The 22121-nt window shown below is 32.4% G+C and overlaps 1 protein-coding gene across 1 annotated transcript; it reads right to left on the reverse strand.

The window, feature by feature from the left end:
* Positions 1 to 18178: 18178 nt before the first annotated feature.
* LOC130945727 (exosome complex component RRP41-like) lies at positions 18179 to 20648 on the reverse strand. Its single transcript, XM_057874433.1, is given in 5 exon segments — positions 18179 to 18268; positions 18448 to 18597; positions 18852 to 18978; positions 20358 to 20389; positions 20553 to 20648. Coding segments are annotated over 5 exon segments (495 nt in total).
* Between the last annotated feature and the right edge of the window lie 1473 nt (positions 20649 to 22121).

Genomic DNA, 22121 nt, shown 5'->3' on the forward strand with positions numbered 1-22121 from the left:
ATTATTATTCAATTGAAATATCAAGTACTGATTAAATGCAATAAACATACATTAAAAGAGCCATAATAATAATAATTATAAAAAATTTCAGTTACAAATATTCAAATTTTACAACTTATACATAGTAAGACTCTTATTATTCTTCATTTCTTAATCTCTCATACTAATTGTAAAAGATTTTTTAAATTTAATATAATATTTTTATTTACAAACAAACAAAAAATGTAAGAAAAGACAAAGTATAGCAATTAATGCAAAACGAAAAATGAAAAAAAAATGAAAATGCAGTTTTATATAACTCTAATATAAATAACCTATATCTTTTTTAAAAATAAATAAATTCAAAATCTATTTATAATATGTTCTCTAACTTATTTTTAATATAACATTTATTAAAATACACTATATAGTATAAATAATCTACCTCTCCGCGCGTTGCGCGGGTCTCACTCTAGTTATATTAAATGATAGGACGATTCTACCAAAATTTGGAAGCGCGTGCAAAAGTGTCGTGACAATACAAATAAAATAAATGAGAATATTTTTATGTTACCTTGCCACGTGAATGAGATTAATGTAACATATAAAAATACAAAATTTTTAATACTTATTTTTTTTAAGAAGGAATTTTTTCTACGTGAATTAATATGTTAACTATTAATGGGATGCCTGGTTCTATCTCTTATTCGCACAATAATACTTGTTTTTTTCATAGTTATTGGTAAAGAATTTTTTATGTATATATTGATTCTTTTCAATAAATAGTATTGTCATTCTAAACTTTTTATATAGACATGTATGCACCATATATCATTTGACCGGATTAGTATAATTACTGGCTAAAGTTTGTATCTCTTAAAACTTAAATTTGACATACTGCTGGTAACATAATCTTGACACATCAGGAAACTTTCATCATATTGGCTTGGTCCACTGCTTTAATCCATATAGCTTTCAAAAATCAAATATCTTCCAAGATACGAAAAGATATCATGATCAAGTTGACCTCAATGTTTTGAACATCGAGGTAAACATTTCCAAGTTTAAGCAAACCTCAAACTTGCACATCATAAATATGAATCCTAAGTTTCACAAAAAGCGAATTATATTTTTTTATTTGTCACTGTGTTTGGATTTTTTTTTAAATTTAATTTGCCACAATCTTAAATAGATTTTGTCCCGTAATATTGAAACAGATATGCTTCATGTGTGATTCGTTTTTTTATGCTATCAAGTTTACAGCTTTCTGCTGAATTAGTCATTTACATGTTATGTTTTAAGCTGATTGGCTTTGCAGTGAATGTGATTTCAGGTTGTTTACTTTTTTCAACATACTACTGAGACTTGCTTTGTTTAAGTAAAAGTCAAACCTATAATTGAAAAAGTACGGAAGTCTGATTTTTATATTTAACCAAGTTTAAATTTTATTTGTCATTATCTCTAGCTCATTTTCATTAAATAAGTATCCTACTCTCATGAAAACGTATTGCCCCCTTTATTGAATCGCATATACTTGTCAATCTAACACTTGATAGCTTTCTGCTTTTCGAATTCCACATTTGTTACTAAAAGGTAATCATAGGTTTTTATGCGGTGACCTTCTATTTTATTTTTGTTGAAGCAAATAATCTTAATTTCTGAAAATAAATATTTTAAGCAATTTTGTTTACAGTTTTATATTGAATTAGCTAATTACATGTTATGCTTTAAGCTAATTGCCTTGTCAGCTGTGTTGGATTTATTTTTCTTACATATAGAATAAAGTTATAATTTCTTATATGTAAAAATGAAATGATATACATCCAATTTTTTTGAATCAATTAGTACATATCCTACAGAAAAATAAATTAATGTTTCTGAGCATTAATTTAATTTATTTTCTACTTGAACTAAACTTCATCATTTCGTTGGGATTGTGACCAACCATGTACCTTATGTTAAGAGTTTCATTTAAAAAATTTTTTATCTAAATAATTGTTGGGAATATTCTTTCTTTTACTCTCCTAATGCTTGTTCTCGTTGACTAAGTGAACCAATTTTTTTTATACACAATAAATTTCTTTTTTTCCATTCAATATTTTGCCATAGCCATTATGATGCTATTAACATCATAGGTTCTCGAGTCTTTACATTGGATATTGTGGTTATTGTGTAGGATGTAAATAACAAATATCATTAAAATCCTTTGCAGTGGATGTGATTTTTTATTTGTTTACTTTTTCCAAGATACTATGGAGACTTGCTTTGTTTAAGCAATAGTCAAACCTGCAATTGAAAAAGTATGAAAATCCAATTTTCTCATTTAACCAAATTTAAATTATATTTGTCATTATGCTGGCTCATTTTCATTAAATAAGTACCATACTCTCATGAATAGGTATTGCCATTATTTATTGAATCCCATATACCGGTTAGTTCAGCATTTTATATCTTTATGCTTTTCAAGTTACTAAAAGGCAATTATAAATTTTTATGCGCTCAGCTTCTAGTTTATTTTTATTGAAGCAAATAGTTTCAACTTCTGAAAAATATTATTTTATCCAATTTTCATCATAACATACAGGACAAATATCAATGATCAAGTGACTAACTATTAAAACACCAAATTTTGTTAGATTAGATATAGATCCTGGTAAAAAAAAGGATAAATTATAATACTTGTCCAATTAAAATATGTAACACCCTACCACACAGGGCCTTACGCTTAAGTCGTAAAGCAGAGGTGGCAAGGTATTACGACCTCTAAAAGAAAATGATATCTACATAGATGTAGTTGGGTGAAATCATATCTAGGAGCCTTGAAGAACAAGCTAAACAAATTAATAAACAGAAAATCGTGACACACTCGCATGGATATTCGTAAAACGGACAGGTAAAAGCGAAAGATAACTGAACACATATATATACATATCAGAGTTCCAAAACTCAGATAGCAAGCTCCAGACTCGACCTGTGAAGCTAAGGCCGACCAGAATACATAATTATGTATATATACAACCCAAAATAAAACTCAAACCACAAAATAAACCCCTGTATCTCCAAGTCGACCTCTAGGAGGGACAAAACACAAAATATACATGCGGAGATTCTATAAACATATATACATAGCCTAAAACAAAATATGACAGTCCAAAAGACAGTTCTTCGCTCGTAAGGAGGATACCCAAACGCTCAACGAGGTGTCTCTCGACCTGCATCTGAAAAACAACAACATAGTATGGGATGAGAACCGGAGGTTCTCAGTATGGTAAAGGTGCCCGCATAGTTAATATAAAAGGTCTCAGGAAAGCCAGAGGCATTCCTAGAACTTCGACACTCAGATTTCAACTTAAGAATTCAACTAAACCAGAAATTAGGTAAGTTGTCTAAGGTATTCTAATTCGGAATCTAACTTTAACCTAATAATTCACGTTCTGTCTCCTCTACTCCTCCGAATCATTGGTGGAACAATCCTCTCTCCTCACACCTTCGCCAAGAAGGATTTCTCAGAAAACATACACATATAGTTCAAGCAAGAAAATCACAGGTAGAGAAGCATTTACAGCAAGTAGAACAAGTAGCGGATAAGCAGAATTAAACAGTTAAGCAAACCAAAACAATGCACACTCAAGCAAACAAACAAATGCATATGATGTATGTCTGTCCTATGGCTGATGAGTCTCATCTGTCGGTTATACAGCCAACCCGACAAGTCCTGGTAGTTAACCATTGGACAGTCCCTCTGTGCGCGCATCCCCAAGCTCAATAATATTCCATGGAGTCAAACTCCAAGCTCAAATATAATATTCCATGGAGTCACACTCCAAGCTCAATAGTATAGTATTCCATGGAGTTAAACTCCAAGCTCAATAATATTCAATATTCATATTTATATGCATGCCCATGGGGGAATCCGGGGAGTTAAAGTGCCCGGTCACATCTTGCGACAGAGGGTCAACAAATAGTCTCAAATATACAAGCCACATAATAATCTCTTTCCCTTTTAAAATATTACCTCAAATCAAACTCCAATTCTTAAAGAAATTTTGCCAATATCTCCTCTAAGACTCAAATTTCTGCCACCCTTCAAGGGTCCCAACTATCAAACCAAACACCTCTCAGTCACTCAAATCATTTTCAGTAACAAATTATTTCATAATCAAACAAATACCAATATCAAATCTTTTTCCAAACCGACCAACTTCAACAGCAAATTATTGACAATAGTTAAACCTCACATTTTATACCATATACACAAATCCATCAATTATTCATTCATTTCATTCCTATCTTAAGGTCTTCTAGCCTAAGTTTTCACGTGACATTAAACATTATCTACGAGAAACCAAAACCATACCTTCGTACGGAATCAAAATATTCAAAACTCCGGAGAAGCTATCTGACTGAGCTATCGAAGAAGAAAATGTCCAGTATCGTCTATGTCTCCTAAAACTCCCGTTGGTCAAACCCAAAAAAAAGAGGAACTACATCACTGTCAACTTCTACTAATTAAAAATTATGCCAACGTGTAGAGGAGGAGGTTACGAATATTCTTACCGGATTAGATTTTTTATTGGAGTTACGAATTTCAAGAAATTGAAGCCGGAAGTTCCGAAGGATTTACGTTCTCTCTCGGTCTTCTCTCTCCGTGTTCTTTCTTTTTTTTCCTCTCGCATACGTTAATGATATATATATATGATTAATACAAATACGCCGCCTTAGCTTTATTTATATTTTATATACACTTTATGAAAGAAAATTATAATAATAGGTTATACTTATATAGAAGGAAGCTAAGAACGAATTATAATAATATAATATTATATTACAAAACTTATATCTATGAAAGTGACCGAGTACTCTTTCTTTATATATATTAACGTAACTTATAATGTTACAATATCTAATTGTGTAACTTATAATATTATAAAGTTTCCTTAGTAGAACTAGCAATGAATAACGCTAGCTATAATAATAATAATAATAATAATAATAATAATAATAATAATAATAATTTATATATAAAGTTAATAATATATGCGTTATTAATCTAAATGACATTAGTAACTTAAGAGTGAAAGATATTTAATGAAACATTAACAAAGCTAAGTTCGATAATAATATTATTAACTAAACTCTATTTTTAAATTAAAATATCAATTACTCAAATTAAAATATAGATATAAGTTTTATTTCTTATAAATAACTAGAATTATAGTTTTAATTATGTAAAATATTTCATCATAAAATATTTATATATATAAGAATATGAATTTGATTGAATTCAAATAGTTATAAAATTAGTTCAATTACTGATGATAAAATAATTTCTAAAGGTAAAAAAACTCCAATTTATGAAATAAATTATAACTTATTTATATTTATATTTTTAAAACTGAAGGTCGCTACAAAATAGATTTTACAAAATTATTTATAGCACAATTTATTTCTATTGGACTAATTGGTTTATTTTAACATGTGTGATCCAATATTAGATAGAAAATATTTTTTTACTGATCTTTTGGTAAATTGTCTGAATATAAGACTTTGCTCTTCAAGATAACCATTCTTTGACTTTCAATCAAATAAGACTTTGTTAAATGCATATATGGTGCTTGTGTTAACAATTCTTGATTATTTCATTTTTCTTATATACACAGAGTTAACAACACAACCACCAATATTGGAATTTTTGTATAGATTGTGCCGTGTATGCTGAAATCATGGATATATACTATGCGTCTTCACAATTACTGTAAGTTTCATTTGATGGTGCTATCTGAACGTGTTATCTATTCTCATTTTGATATAACTTTGAGAGCATTTAGTATACAAACTATCCCATATAGTTTTGGTATTTTATAAATTAATTATGCATATCTTTCTACAATAGAATTCGTGTGAAATTGTCAATAAAAAGGCTTAGATAATGACAATTTCTCCCATCCATTTCACATATATTTTTAACTTTATATCAATTTATCCAGCAGACTTTATATAGAATTTTCAAAATATCTAAACTTAAATAATGGCAAGCTCTTTATCACTATTTGAATAGTATCCATCCATTTCACATAAAACCTAAATTTTATATCACTTTATTCAATGAATATGTTACGAATAATCAATATAGATATAAAGCAAATATGTATATAAATCCCTTATAGATATAGCAACATATATAAGAATCCCTTATCATATAATTAAGGATGTCAAAATAATAGCATACATACTGGCAAGCTCATTCTAAATTTTTAGATAATATTTATGGAATAGATTCCATGGTAATTAGATTAGTTCACCAAGTCTATAAGTTAAATTGAGTCTAAAGAAAGATTCACCCTAAATACGTTGTCAAATACTTGTGCACAACTATCTAAAACATAAATATGTGAACCAAAATAATTTTAATTGGAAATTCAGCAATATTCAAAGTCCTTCATAAGTACATTACTCATCCCTTTCAATCACTTGAATCTTCTGTCTTTTTTTAGACTTTCTGTTGAACTTATTAGTTGAAAATTGTCCATCCTCATCGTTATCAATTGCACTATTAGACCCAGACTTCATCCTACTGGAAGCTCTTTTAGATGGGATCTTGTATTTGAGGGAGGAAACACACTCATTTAAAATATCCTACATATAAACATAGAACTAACAATAAATTATTTTTTCAATTAGGATTTAATTGAACAATTAAAGAAAACTACCTATAATATGATACATAAGAAGGTTGGAAACAAAATCAAAATTTTTATATCACAGAAAACTGAGAATCAGCATCAACATTAAGATGAATAATATTTTCAGACATATCAACCAAGTTACTGCAGTTAATTTCCTACATAATCTGAAACCATACTTTTTGTTTAAATATACTTGTGAACCATGCTTATTTAAGAAATATAATTTCTTCAAGAAATTAACATAAATATTGAACCATACCATAATACTAATAGACTGATTATATTGTATCTCTTTTGGAATATTCTTCTGAATTATCTCGTCATCATCACACACTTTCATGACAGTGTAAACTTGATCTCTATGATTAATATTTGCAGATTTTACATTAATCTTAAATAGCATCCTTTTGTCCATCATATTATCAAGGATATGGGGATATTCATCACCACCTATTACCTGGAGATAAAACTAAATATTAGTCTCACTAATCCTAACTTATTTATTGAATGCATTTATTGTTTTAGATTAATATAATAAATAGTATCATGTTTAGTTGTGTACTTACATCCTCCTCCATCACTTGTTCTGCTCGCTTACCACACAGTTGAGTGGTTTCTCTGTCCCATAGAAGCAAACTCATACTTCCAATGCCATCATATACCATGACCTCCACCTTGAACCTACCATTTAAAAAGATAAAAATATATTACCAATTAGAACAACTCTAAACCTAGTATTTGTATGGAACCACGATAAGTAAAGAAATATAAACAAAACAATACCTCAAAGCTGCACAACTATGAGTGTGGCCACATTTGCTACACTCGTATCTATCACCGATACTTTGTTCTACTTTTTTCGGGCACCTCCTACATGTATTGTAGAATCGATCATTGTTCATGGCATTTATAGCCACAATGGTTGCAGATATCCAGCAAGGACCTTCCTGAACCAAGCTAAGTACTTCTTCGATTGTCTTTACGGAAACAGATCCTTGATTAAGTTCATCAGCTCCTGACCATGCATGCTATGAAGGTACTTGACTAATCCTCACAGAACTTGATGGTGACACAGTAAGCAGCCTAAGGTGAACAAATGAGAAATAATGAGTAGCAAGATGTGGTTGAATGAAAAATATTTACATTAGTTATTAATACATTAAGATTTTTCAAACCTTTTCTGAAACTCCATAATATCTTTTAAGTTGTTGTTAAAGTGCATTTAAGACACATAAAAGTTGCTTTGAATAGAGGTCTTTCCATTCTACTTTGTTGCTCTGAAGTATTGAAACAAAACTATAAGGGATTCCACCCTTCCATCTTCAAGTTGTGGAAGAATCTGGTCCACCATGTTCCTGAATAGAATGCAATTTATTCTGTTGGCCCTGCAAGAAGTTAATGGAACAATTTAAACAGTGCAAATCTTTATTTTGTCAAAAGATTCTAAACATTAAAGGATTTTGACAAAGTACAAATCCTTATTTTGTAAAATAATTCTAAACATCAAAGGAGTTTGACAACATACTTTAGGTCTTCTAGGACAACCACCAAACGCTTAATCTCTTTTCCTTTGTTGGTGACCAAATGTCTGGGATCCTCTTTGCCAACTACCTCGGCAATGACATCTGAGAATACAAATTCTCTTTATCGATCTGACTAATAACTTAGTATAGTAACATGTGCAATATAGAACACATGTACTTACCAAAATTCTCAGAATCATCCAACTTATCAGCATTCAGTAAATCTGGTATAGATTTGAAAGGGAAGGCTTCCAATGAAAATTATGGATTCTCCATTTGGATTACTCTTGTTCTATGAGAGAAGCAAAGTATCCATTTGCTCGGAGTTATGATTGTGCCCATATCATTAGCAACAACAATGAAGTGGGTCATTTGGTAATTCTGAAACTGCACAATAGAACCCTTCCACTTGTTGATCAAAGACCTGGGGATTTTAGCGTGCATCCTATCGCCCTATTAGAAAGATTTGGTGTTAGTTACTGGTGAAGCATAATTATTAGTTAGTCGGAAGAAAATATTTAAAAACACAGTGTACAAACCTTACTATCCTAAAGAATCATTTGAATGCTTCCAACCTCCTTCTCATTATACTTGCTTGGGACTTTCTAGATCCTAATAACATAAATTTTGAAATTCCAAGCAAATTTTATTGGATTCAAGTCAAGTAAGTAATCAATGTGTTCGGCCATTTGGATGTTAGTATTTGTATAAGATGGTATGAAATAAAATTTTTGGGTACTTTAGAGGAATATTTAGCCTATTTCTTTAAAAATAGAATTATGAAGAATAATGACAAAACACTGGGTCAAGTTACAGTAAAAAAGTCTGTATTTATAACCACAGCAAAAGTTTATATACTTCTCTCTTATTATGTACCACTTTCTTATTTAACAAATTTGATTTCAGCAAAAATTTGGTACATGTGTGTTCGATTTAGGGTTGACAGCTGTTCAAACTTATTAGTATTTTTATATAATTATTATGTAATATCAAATATAACTTTGTGTATAACTGTATTATACTTGCAAAAAATACTATCTCATATATTTGAGAATAGATTTAAATTAGGCATAAAATTAGTCTCTATATATCCACTTTAGATTGCCATCTGTTTCAACTGATTTTATTATTTTTTTATTATGATATGACATCAAGTATAATATTATATATGTATAAGTGTACAACTTTACGCTTTTTAATTTACATATGGAACCATCGAAGGTGTAGTGCGCTGATATGGGGGAGGGGAGTGCTATACAGAATGGTGGTGTCAGGGGGAACAACTCGGACCCTCCGAGTGCGAGTCACAAGACGCATGGTCCGAGTAGCGTGTAATCCGTTGAGGCCAGTGCCCAACTCGGACCCTCCGAGTTGCATAACGTTACGGACCGTTCGATTTCTACTCAAACCAATCGTACGGTCCGAGTTCACTCATGCACTGAACACGCGTCGCTCTCTGGTTTATCCCCGAACGGTGCCCCTTTTTGAAGAAACAAACAACTTTAACCCTCTCTCACCATCCGAAAACCAAAGCCATCACTCACACTTCACTCTCACACCTTCTTCTTCCTTTCTGAAGATGAGCTTTGCATGGTGGAGGAGAAGAAATAATGCCCAAAAAATATAAAGTTAAAGATGTTGATTGATCTGAGCTTCATACTATTCATTATCTCAGTGATCCAGATTATGTAAGTTTTTTCCAATTATTTTTAAATTTTATAAATTTTTTTATATTTATAATTATTAATATTAAGAATTTAATTATTATGGTTGTTGTTAGAAATGCAGTTGAAAAATATAAAAATAGATGGATTATGACTAATTTTTCAATATTTGTTAGATTTTTCTAAATTTTTTTTTACAGATTTTTAATAAGAAATATTATTATTAATAAGAAAACATTATGATTATTATTGATGGAAAGATTTCGGTAGTAATAAAAGAAGAAGTAAATAGATCTCTTATTCAGTAGAGAATGTTATTTTTTTAATTTTTTATAAATTTTGAGTATAATTATTTGTTAGTTAATCATATTTAAATGTTTATTTAAAAAAGTAACTATAACTGTTATCGAAGAATTTAAATGTTAATGTTATTGTTATTGTTATTGTGAGTGAGAAAGTGTTAATGTTGAATGATTAATAGGATTATTTTAATTAAGCCATGCTAGATTTTTTATTATGACAATGTTTATAGTTTTTAGAATATGAATGTTAATATTTTGTAGAATATGAATGATGGCATATACTGATTGTTAATATTTTTTATTATTGCGGAGAAAATGTTTAACAAATGTGTAATTAGTATTAGATACTATTTAAGATGTTGTAATATTGTTGATAATTTTCATTAAGAATAAATGTATTGGTTATGAATTTTATTTGTAATTATGAATAATTTTAGAAGTTAAAAGAATTAGTTATATAAGGAATTAGTGAAATGATTGATGATGGTAAGTTAGTAATTGATACTTATATGACTAGTAATTTGTTATGTTTTTTTTGTAGAAATTAAGAATGTTGACATGTAACCACCCAGTTCCTCCGGATCGGTACAACGATAGGGTGGAGGAGCATTTACGAATTACCGGGTTCTATCATGTGTCTCAGATTGGGATAGTTCAGTGTCAGAAAGCATTGGTAAATGCTCTAATCGAATGTTGGCACCCAGACACACATACGTTTCACCTTCCCATTAGTGAATGTTCTGTGACTCTTGAAGATATGGCTCTAATACTTGGTCTTCCCACAGATGGTCTTCCAGTCACAGGGATGACAATGAGTAGTTTTGAAGCCATGGAGACGGAGTGTTTGCTTCAATCACTACAAAGTTTTTATTTATTTGTGGAGGTTTTTTTTCTTATTTGTGGAGGTTTATAACCCCCATGAAATGGTTTGTGGGGGTTTCAAAAACCCCCAAAATTTGAGGTGCCACGAGGTCTTTTGTGGGGGGTTTTAAAAACCTCCACAATCTATTCAGTGGAGGTTTTGTGTATGTTTAGTGGAGGTTTCATGTTAGACTTTTGTGGCAATTTTAAAATACTTTTGTGACAGTTTAAAACCCCCACAAATTGATTTTTTAATTTAACAAAAATTAGTTATTTTATGAAATTTTTAAACCTCCACAAACCCTGTAATTATTTATTTATTTTTAATTTCGAATCATTCGTTAATCTTATTTCATTTACATACTCTCAAATTAAAAATTATTTTTTAATATCAAAATTTAAAAACTAAATCTTTTATTGTGTTTGGTAAATAAAAAATTTAAAAGCTATTTGGTAGCCAACCCAACGTGCTAAACATCTGAAATTCTCATGAGATTAACATCTAAATGCAAAATTCTATTCTACATAAATCGATACAAACACTTAAATCAATAATGAAGGATGTCAACTTAGAGTATCCAGAAGCATTAAAAGAGGACTGACATGAATTTCTAAGTTTTTTCACTTCCTAGTAACCATATATTTTATGACATCCTGGATCCTATAAATAAAAGAATATGAAATGATTCTATGCCTAGAAACATATTTATTCTCAGCACCTCAAAGCAACAAACCCAAGTTGATGCCTCAAATAATCTAAATGATCCACAATATTCACAAGAGCTTTAATCGCATAATCCTTTAATGTCTCTACATATCTGCAACCATAACACGAAAAGAGAAAACAAAATAAAGATGGGAATAAGGGATATAATACTACCATCATACATATATAACAGCATGTAAAAAGTAACTCACATTTGTTTTTGGTCATCATTGGGGTATGAAAGTTCAAAATACTCGGCAGCTGAGTATAACTGTGATATGAGATTTTTCAAATCCTAGGAAGTGATAAAAATGAGAAATAGTTAGCAAACAAAATTATATAATAAAACCCACTTAATAATGGAATCCTACACTAGATTAAAGCAAGAGATGCATTATACAAACAGGCACTAGCCATAAAGGAGGTATGGTTGAGGAACAAACTTCACCACATAAAAGGACATTAAACACGACCAAAGTACCTTGAGACCATCATCAAAGATCAAGCTCTGGTACATAAAAATTTCATCATCAGTTGAAGCTTCTTGAGACACAGGTTTTGCCACAGAAGTGGTGATCTGCCCCATGAATGAAAATAATAGAAGCAAGAACACCTTATCGATAAGAAAGAAAATGAATGACAGTTAATTCACATTCATGGTGGTAAAGTGATGAGGATTAAAAATAAAGCACTGCCAAAAAGGAAAAAAGAATATCAAAACCAAGATTAGTAACCTTTTAGAAGAAGATTGTTGAGAAAACTTCAAGCCCTTGATCGATAACATACGCTGACAAAGAAATTGACACCTTGTTTGCAATACCACCTTGAATCCAAGTAAAAAAGTAAGAAAAAGAAGTATCATATTACTAATATAAGTGCAGTAAATTTTGGTAACCGACTAACCTTAAATAATTAGTGATTCACATAAGATGACAATAAACTTACCACTATTATCTCCAACATTTACCATGGAAGAATCATCTGATTTTGCTTCTCTATCAGCATTACCCAATGTATATGCTATAACAGCAAATCTGATTGCTTCCCCAGGCACAGCAGCTTTTAGAATGCGTTGTTCTATGGTCTCTAGTGCTTCAAATTTCTGCAAACATGAATTGTCAAAACTCTTCTTTTTCATCTTAATAAAGTTATTTGTTTATCAATAAAAAGAAACAACATTGAGGTAATACATATTTAGGTTACAATAATGAACACTATGCTGTTGCAACTTCAATCAAAATGATCTTATTGAATGGTGATCAAATATCCACTTTTTTTCAGCGCTCATGTATTTTCCATATATATCATATTATCATTGTCGAACTAGAACTTTTAAAGTAATAAGCAAACAAATAAGAAAGTACTAAATAGAGGGTCATTAGTGTAATACAAAAGCCTAACATTAACTACTAAATTGAACTCATTGTCGCATTACCTTAATATTACTTTCTAAAAGATAATTTAATTATAGCATTGTAATATAATCAGCTGCAATGTGTAAAGGAGTTGTTCCACCGGCACTAACATTTACTTTCGCACCCACCTGCATACAATAAAATTCAAATATTAGGATATAGAAAAAGAAAAAGAAAAAAAATTGGTAGTGATTATAAAATGAGTAGTTAGTGATTTTGTAATTTGTACACAAATCCATTTGTTGTATAATAAATGTGCTTTATCAACAAATCTTCCTTCCCATTTTTGCTTCCCTGTGTCCCTGTTGATCCTTCTTGACGAAAAGCAAATAGTTATTTATGAAATTTAAATATACAAAAATCGTCAACAGTTCTCATTATCTTGAACTTCACTTGATATCTTTGTGATGATATTAAATTGAAAAAGTATAGGGAAACAACTCAAATTAGCCAACTTTTTAAACAACTCTAATTAATAATTATTAATTTAAATTTTTTAAAAAATAAAATCTGATTAGTCAGCATTCATTGCCAATTTAAATTATAAGGATTACTAAAAAAAACCCCTAATCGGCTAATCCAGTATCAATCCCTCCCCATCGTGATTCCTTTCCTTGATGGCTGTCTCCGCAGTGCGCCGCGCACATCGCCGCTCTCCTGTTGCACCCACGCTGCTCCCCTGTTGCATCCGCCGCGGCCTCCACCCCAACGATCCTCTGTGCAGCGCCGGTTCCCTTCGCAACCAATTTTCGTCGCCGCAACGCGCGCTTTGCATGCGCTGTTTCCTCCTCCGCAGGACCACCGCAGCTCCCTCTCTCTCATTTCCACTTTCTCATTAATTATCGATTTGGCCCTACAAAATAAATGGTTGGTCTTGATTGGTATTGCTCCTGGTTTCCCTGAGGTATGTCTATGGTGTCTTGCATGTGTTATAATAAGTAAACAACTTGGTTAATTACAGTCAAACTAATTATCAATTTGAGCCCAGGTATTTGAATATTGTATATTCTATTTCAGCTGCTATTAAAGGAAAAATCATTCTATTTGTTCCCTTGCCATATATTAAAAGGTCCTATTTATGAGACTTCATCATTAGGAGTGCCTGAACTTTATTAGGTGCAGCTGACGCTAGTGAATTAGATATGCTAAAATGATTATTGATGATTGCTACTAGGACATGTACGTTTTATATTTTGGTTGATCTATATACATTTTGTATACTATTGAAGATAGCACAAAAATAACTTGCTTTAAAATTTTCATACTTGTGCTATGATGTTGGAGAGCATGAACAAGACTGCAAGAATAATAGAATCCCCTTAGAAATTGTGTGCTTGCCTAAAACTATTCTTGGGTAAAGAAATGATGTTCATTAATGAATTTACTGTTTGCTTCTGAAGGGACTAATGGCAAGTATTATTGGGGATTGTTCTGTCGGACTTTTTTTTTTCTTTTTATTTTGACAATAAAAATGCAAATTTCTTATTGATAAGTTTTTGGGAATTGCTTCAAAGTTCCACAATTTAGGTATGATAAGCACCTGATATTTTTTGTTTTTTTTCTTTTAATTGAAAAAGGGAACCTAATTATAAGTGCAGATCTTTGTGAATAGAAATTAGAACTAAATTAACTACTAAGATTCATTGCTTTTACTGTGTAGCTGAAGCAAAAAGTGCATAAGCTGCTTAGTCTGCAGATGCTGAGGATAAAAGATACAACAGAACAACTAAGAGAAGGGAAAGGTGCCACTCAAAGCGTAATGCCAAATTTGTGAAGAAACTTGTAGCTAAAAAATAAAGGAAGTTGAAGTCTTCATAAAGCCTATAAATTCTTATAAATTAAGTTAGGCACCATCTACGTCACACCTCCATATTCAAAAACCAGCAAAAGCTTGATTACAGCAGCGTCGATGTGAACGTGGTTTCTAAAATTTTCGGATGTTCCTTTTGTGTTATAGTAGATGATTTTTTCAGTCCTTTTGCATATTTTGATGTGTTTGTAGCACTGTTCCAGTTCCACTAGCTAAATACAATATTATTCTTTGGATTATGTTAATATGTAAGGCATGGAACACATGATTTGGCCTTCACTTTTATGTTCAATGGGTCTTTGTTACTTTATTATGATTCAATTGATATTGAATACAAGTTTCATAGCTTAAGCTATTATTAAGATTCAAATTCACTGTCTTATTATAAGATTATAGCTCTTGAGAATGCTTGTTTAACAAAATTTAAAGAAGCAACAAAAAAGAAAAGAAAAGGAAAAGAACAATGGAAAATATATAAAGTAACATCCATTTAATTTGAATAAGAAACATCCTTATGCTTAATAGAAGTAACATCCGCTTAGATCTTGCAAAAAATAATTAGGTACCCACACGAAAAAATATGTCAAGTAGGATTTCTATAAAAAAAAGCCATGCAAATCTTAAAAAAGTAGAGAAATACACAACTGTTACACAAGGAAACTTGAAAAATATAATCGTGGTTCCTAAAATTTTCAGATGTTCCTTTTGTGTTATAGCAGATGATCTTTTAAGTCCTTTTGCATATTTTAATGTGTTAGCATTCCACCAGCTAAATACAATTTTATTCTTTGATATGTTAATATGTAAGGCATGAAACACATGATTTGGCCTTCACTTTTATGTTCAAGGGGTCTTTGTTGCTTTAATATGTTACTTGTATTTATTCTTTCCTGCAGAAATGATTCAATTGATATTGAATACAAGTATCACATCTTAAGCTATTATTAAGATTCAAATTCACTATCGTATTATAAAATTATGGCTCTCCAGAATGCTTGTTTAACAAAATTTAACGAAGGAAAAAAAAAGAGAAAAGAACAACAACGAAAAATATATAAAGTAACATCCATTTAGTATGAATATCATGGTGCTTAATCGAAGATTAGAAGTAACATTCACTTAAATCTTGCCAAAAATAATCATGTACCTACACGAAGAAACATACCGAGTAGGATTTATATAAAAAAACAGCCATGCAATTCTTAAAGAAGTAGAGACATCTACAACTACAACACAAGGAAACTCGAAAATTATATAAAGTAACATCTATTTAGTATGATAAAGAAACATCTTAATACTTAACAAAAGTAACATCCACTTAGATCTTGGCAAAAATAATCAGGTACTTAAATGAAGAAACATGCCGAGTAAGATTTATAAAAAAATGTCATGCAATTCTTAAAGAAGTAGACATCTACAACTGCAACACAAGAAAAATTAGAAAATATATCAAAAGTATCTCAATCAATAATGGCATCCCATGTATACATCAGAATAACATGTTTTACACTTTGAAAGTGTTATATGAAAAAAAAATAACATGTATACATCTTAATTACATTAAACTAAAAATTTTCAAAAGAATTTAGCAAAGACATGAATCCACTAAGTTGTTGCGATTTATTTATTCCGCAGCTTGCAATAAAAGATTGAGCAATCAAAATATCTTGTGCATTGTTGCTTTCTTCAACATTAATTGCTCCATTCAAAATAGAAAATTCTAGCTATAAAGAACATCCATAAATACATACAAAAAGAACATCTAAAATTATACAGAAAAAAATTCAGAACAAATAATTCAACTAACAACCCGCTAATATGGGATTTTAAAGAAAATGAGGATTTCAATTATAGTCATGGTAGAAGCTTTTCTTAAACAAAACACGTAACATTTCATACATTATAATACATGATATTTCATCTTGTATCCATGATGAGATTGTCTTAATAGTAACATATAATTTGTATCTGAATGGTGATGGTGAAACATGTAACAAATAAAATCATATTGATTTGAATAAAAAAACTAAATAAATAAATAAAGTAGCAAAAACACCAAAGTAGAAATAAATCCTAATGACAGAATATGTAAACTATAAATTTAACTTAATGTTGCCTCTTCCTGTAATTTATACCAGTGTAAGTTTGCAATATTGTCCACAACCTGCAACAAGTTAGGGGTTACTAATAGCATAATGAATACACTATACTATTAAAAGAAGCTAGCATCAGCGTATTAATCTCATTCAAAAGCCATGATCTCATTACTAATCCCCAAATATAGTAGAAAAGAATCATCTAGCGAAATGAAATACCATAACCAAAACCTCTAACAAAACCGTCTGATTCAATCAATAGCAACATCTAGCAAAGCCATATTTATAACCAAATCAAAGGCAACATCCCACAACTTGTAAACCGTGGTATTCAAAAACAGATATCAATCAACTCCAAATACTAAACACTCACCAATTAGTTCTCGAAAGGGATGTTTTGAGGCTGGGGCAGGGGACTTTCTGTCGCGTTCGTGGTAGCAGGGCAGAGATGCTTCAATGGCGCCGCCTACACCGACATGCAGCAGCAGCGGCGCACTCTTGGTGACAAGCAGAACCGCCTTTTTCCTCGCAACTGGGTGGCACGACGTCGTTGCGGCGGAGATGGGCGTGATTCCGATTGACGCGCCAGTGACCAAGTCGACTGGAGAGAAGCTTTGCAGCGTTCTGTAGCTAGCTATGGAGGATTGATGTTGCCCTCACGATGTGGACCGAGGCGCAACGGCCGTCAATGGCGGAGGAGAACGCCACGCGATGAGGCTGATGGTGTGGCACAGCCGTGTATGGTAATGGAGGTCCAATACTGTGAAACGGTGAAAGAAGAAGAGAAGGTTCAGTTAGGTTAAACCTAGGTTAATTTAGGATGTTGATGAAGTGAATTGGGCTTCATGTTCTCAGCCCAACAAGAGTTGGCAGATTTTTGGCTGAAAGGATCTTGGTTCCCTAGCATTGTTGTATTAAATTTATGTAGCATTACATTAAGCCAATTTACTTGATGAAGAATAGAACATGCATTTTGTATTTGTGACTATAATGAAAAATTAATATATAATGTAAGAGTGTCACTTCAAACCAAAAAAAAAAAGGAAAAAGAAAAAAAAATGGATAACAAAAAAGAAAAAACAAAACAAATTAACAGCACATCTTGTGACTTTTGTGCTAAAATTGGAACTCACATTCTATTCCTGAGAATCAGAAGCAGTTTCTTTCAAACACAACCTCATAATCTTTGCAAGTTTTGCACAAGCGTCAAGGCAAAGATGTATTCTCTGCACGCAAGAAACTAGAATGTCACTGATAGTTCATTCCTTGCATTTAATAATTACATTAATATAAGAGTTTCTCTCATTAAAGCCTAAACAAAACAGCAATGCATCAATCCTCAGAACAGGAAACCTTGGCATTTGCTAAGTATTGTTCTTGAGAATAATAAAATAAATAGGCATACCTCGTTAATCATTGGAGTAGACCATTCCCCAGTAAATGTAAGTTGAGTAATTTCATAGCGAGAAGGCATGCACATAATCATCAAGCTTCCATCTTGGGAGTTTTCCTCCTCAAAAATAGGATCAATGATAAGATTCTTACTGAGACAGAACTGCAATCATTAAAAAAAAACTAAAGAAACATGTAATTTTTGGGGGTAATCAAAACTAAGTAGTAGAAGATCAAGTTTGATAGGAAATCAAAATTTCATTTTGGACTAAGCTAATCCTTCTAAGGCATTTGACATATTTTGGACTCTAGTAGTAAATTCAAACCTTGGTTCTGAAAGAACAATTAACATAACTTCATTTTTATATTGCTTTTAGGTAACTTATATTTAGAAAATCATCATCCTTAATTTCTAACCATTGAATACATCATCTCTTATCAAGTAAACAGAAATACATTATGAAATGAAAGCTTACTGCCGCCAGATTCCAGCACCAATGCAAAAACATCCACAGTTGTCTTGGGGAAAAACCTAAGCATCATGTGATAATCATTTTCATTCAGCAGAGGAGGTGCAGTTTATGTGATCATAGACGTAGCCAATTTGAGATTTAATAAACACCTCATGCAACATAGCTATTTCTAAATAAAATCAATTTATCAGGATTTTAAATATATACATTAATATCAAAATAAAAGAGTGTCACGAAATCAAAGTTCAAAATTAGCAAATTAATTTATCAGGATTTCAAGTAAGAGAATAAACAATTCATCAAACACTTGGAGTGCTTGAGAATTTGAAACAATGTTATCCATTAAGAGATAATAAAACTCTTCGAATATTATATCACATAACAAAGCATTCAGAATCTGCGAATGAAAAACAAAAAAAACGAGGAAAAAGAGGAGAACCAGGAATTAAGAATGAGTGTAAAGAAGAGTGTACATGAGGGATAGAATGTCGATGGAGAACACGAGCGACATTGGCGGGGAGAGTTGATCGAAGAGGCACTTTCTCTTGATCTCAAATGCTTGGGTGTTGCGATTAGGTCTGGAAACGTGTTGATGAAGGAGGCGCCTTGGCTCTATCTCAATAGCTTTATGGTAGAAGCAGAAAAGAGATGAACTCTAGCGGCAGCGATGGCGGCGATGGCGGCGGAGGCGCGACGGAGATGGCGGTGGAGATGTCTATCGCGAGCTTAGGGTTTCGGTTCCTCTCATTCTTCGGTTCCCTTTCTTCGAGTGACTATTGAATTTTGAAAGAGTTTTAGTTATGTGGTAATTAACAGTGCAGTTTATTGTTAGTCCGTGGGGGTTTATAAAAATGTCACATATAAAATATATTGGGGAGGTTTTTAAAACCCCCCTTAAAAAATACCCACAAATATATAAAAATCTTGTAGTGAATTTGGGGTTGCACCTCGTAAGGAGGACTGTAGATCAAGCTGCATAAAACTGACATGGCTGCGGAATCTAAAAGAGAATTTAGAATTGACTGACGAAATCAGTATACAGAGGTATGTGAGGTGTCATATTATGTTACTGAACTTATTGTGTATTAGCCATCTGGATTATGTAATATTGTCTCATAATAGCCTAATATGCTAGATTAGATATTTTTCTATTAATGTATTAACCATCGTATTATATAATGCTACAGATATGTTATAATACTAGATTGTCATTAATTACTAGGTATGTGAGGTGTCACATTATGTTGCTGATTGGGACGATACTGTTTGGGGATAAGTCTGGGGCAGGTGTACATTGAAAATTTCTACCATTGCTTCGTGATTTTGTCAATATTGGACAGTTTAGTTGGGGTTCGGCATGCCTAGCACACCTTTACAGGGCGTTATGCAGGGCATCTCATTATAACTGTAAGGAAATAGATGGTCCACTAACACTTCTGCTCGGTTGGGCCTGGATCCGATTGCCCTATCTATCGCCGCTTCCTAGAGAACCCCGCAGTTTTCCACTAGCAAACAGGTAATATTATGTTACAATGTATCCGTTTCTTGATATTTAAGATTCAGTTGAGCTAATTGAAGACATCATATTAGGTGGCGTAACTGGGAGCGTGGTGACCGACGATATAGATATCTGAAGCTAGCTCACTTTAGGAAGGCCTTTGATGAACTTCAGGAAGGCCAGGTGTGTTTTAATTAAAGAAGTATTAGTTTTGGGAATATTGGGCTTCGACAAAACTATCATTCATTGTTATTGTTATTTGAATTGTGGGTTGTAATCATGAGTTTCCTTTATTTTTCCAGTTTGTCTGGGTTGCCTATGCTGTGGATCGTGTGGATCCGAACATAATTCCTGCTGAAATCTACATGCAATCGGTTGTCTGGAGCGCTACAGTTCCATTGGTGTCGTTTGAATGTATCGAGTGGCATGCCACCGATTGGGTCAGGCGACAGTTCGGTTTCGTTCAGGGAGTACCTACTCAGGAATAGAGTTTGGATAAGGCGCATGGAGAGATTCTGACTGGACCTAAAAATCTTAACTGGGCCACGACACTGACTCATTCAATTTGGGTGATGCATTGGACAAATAGGTATCACTATGTTCTTTCTGAGCTTCCCATGCCTTCACAGCATCCGTTGGATACTTACATGAACTGGTACCGATCAAAATATGGGGACCGCTTAGCCTTGTCGAATCTTGTGGGTGAAGAGAATGATGAAGGTAACCAGGATCTGGATGTGGGCAATGAGGATATGGATGAGGGTAATCAAGATACCGATGAGGGTAATCAAGATACCGATGAGGGTAGTCAGGATATGGATGAGGACAATGAAGAGCAGGAGCAACATATATCACCTCCAATCCCGCCTCCACAAGAACAACCTCAGTCCTCAACCCAGTATCTACCTCAGACACAGTTCACCCCATCAGTTCCAGTACAGCAACAATATTGGGGTATGTCACAGTTTGAAATAGGTGATGGAACTTCTTTTAGCCAGTTGCTTGAGTTCATGTCTGCGGATGCAGCACAATCACAATATGGCCATCAGCCTGAGTTCATGCCTGGCAGGTATTCGTTGGATGCGAGGTATCCAGGCCATACCTCATCCGTTGCTTCTGGAGGCTTCGTATCTGTCGACTCTAGTAGGAGTGAGGGTGGACGCGGTGTTCTGAATAATCAAAATCCTAACCGGCTTAACATGGGACTCATTGAGGAAGATACTAACACACTCGAACAAGAAACCGATGCGTATCTAGTAGATGACCCGGATGACGAGGGCGAAGACGACGAGGATGAAATTTAAGAGTTCGATGAGGATGAAGAATCTCGTAACGATGGTATTATGTTAACTATTTTGCTTTACATATTCGATTACTTATTTACTTTCTTTGCATAAATGGCATCTCTTATTGGATTTTGCTTCTTGATTTGTGGTATTTATGTTGATACTTGAATATGTAATGTGCTGCACATACTTGTTTATTCAAAATTGTTTACAGGTCAGGAACGCAGTCCAGATGACAACGTCAAAGGTTACAATCTGAGGATTGATCCGCCACGTCAAAGTGCTAATCGTTTCACCCCTTCTGTCTTCAAAAAAGCGGCCAAAAAATGCAAGAAGTTTGTGAAGGATGTAAAGTGGAAAATGAGAAAGTAGTTGTTTCCTTATGTTTAGAGTTATTTGTATTTGTTAGACATTATGTACTGATGACTTT

This window comes from Arachis stenosperma, chromosome 8 (assembly GCF_014773155.1).
Source record: "Arachis stenosperma cultivar V10309 chromosome 8, arast.V10309.gnm1.PFL2, whole genome shotgun sequence".
In the NCBI taxonomy this organism is placed as follows: domain Eukaryota; kingdom Viridiplantae; phylum Streptophyta; class Magnoliopsida; order Fabales; family Fabaceae; genus Arachis; species Arachis stenosperma.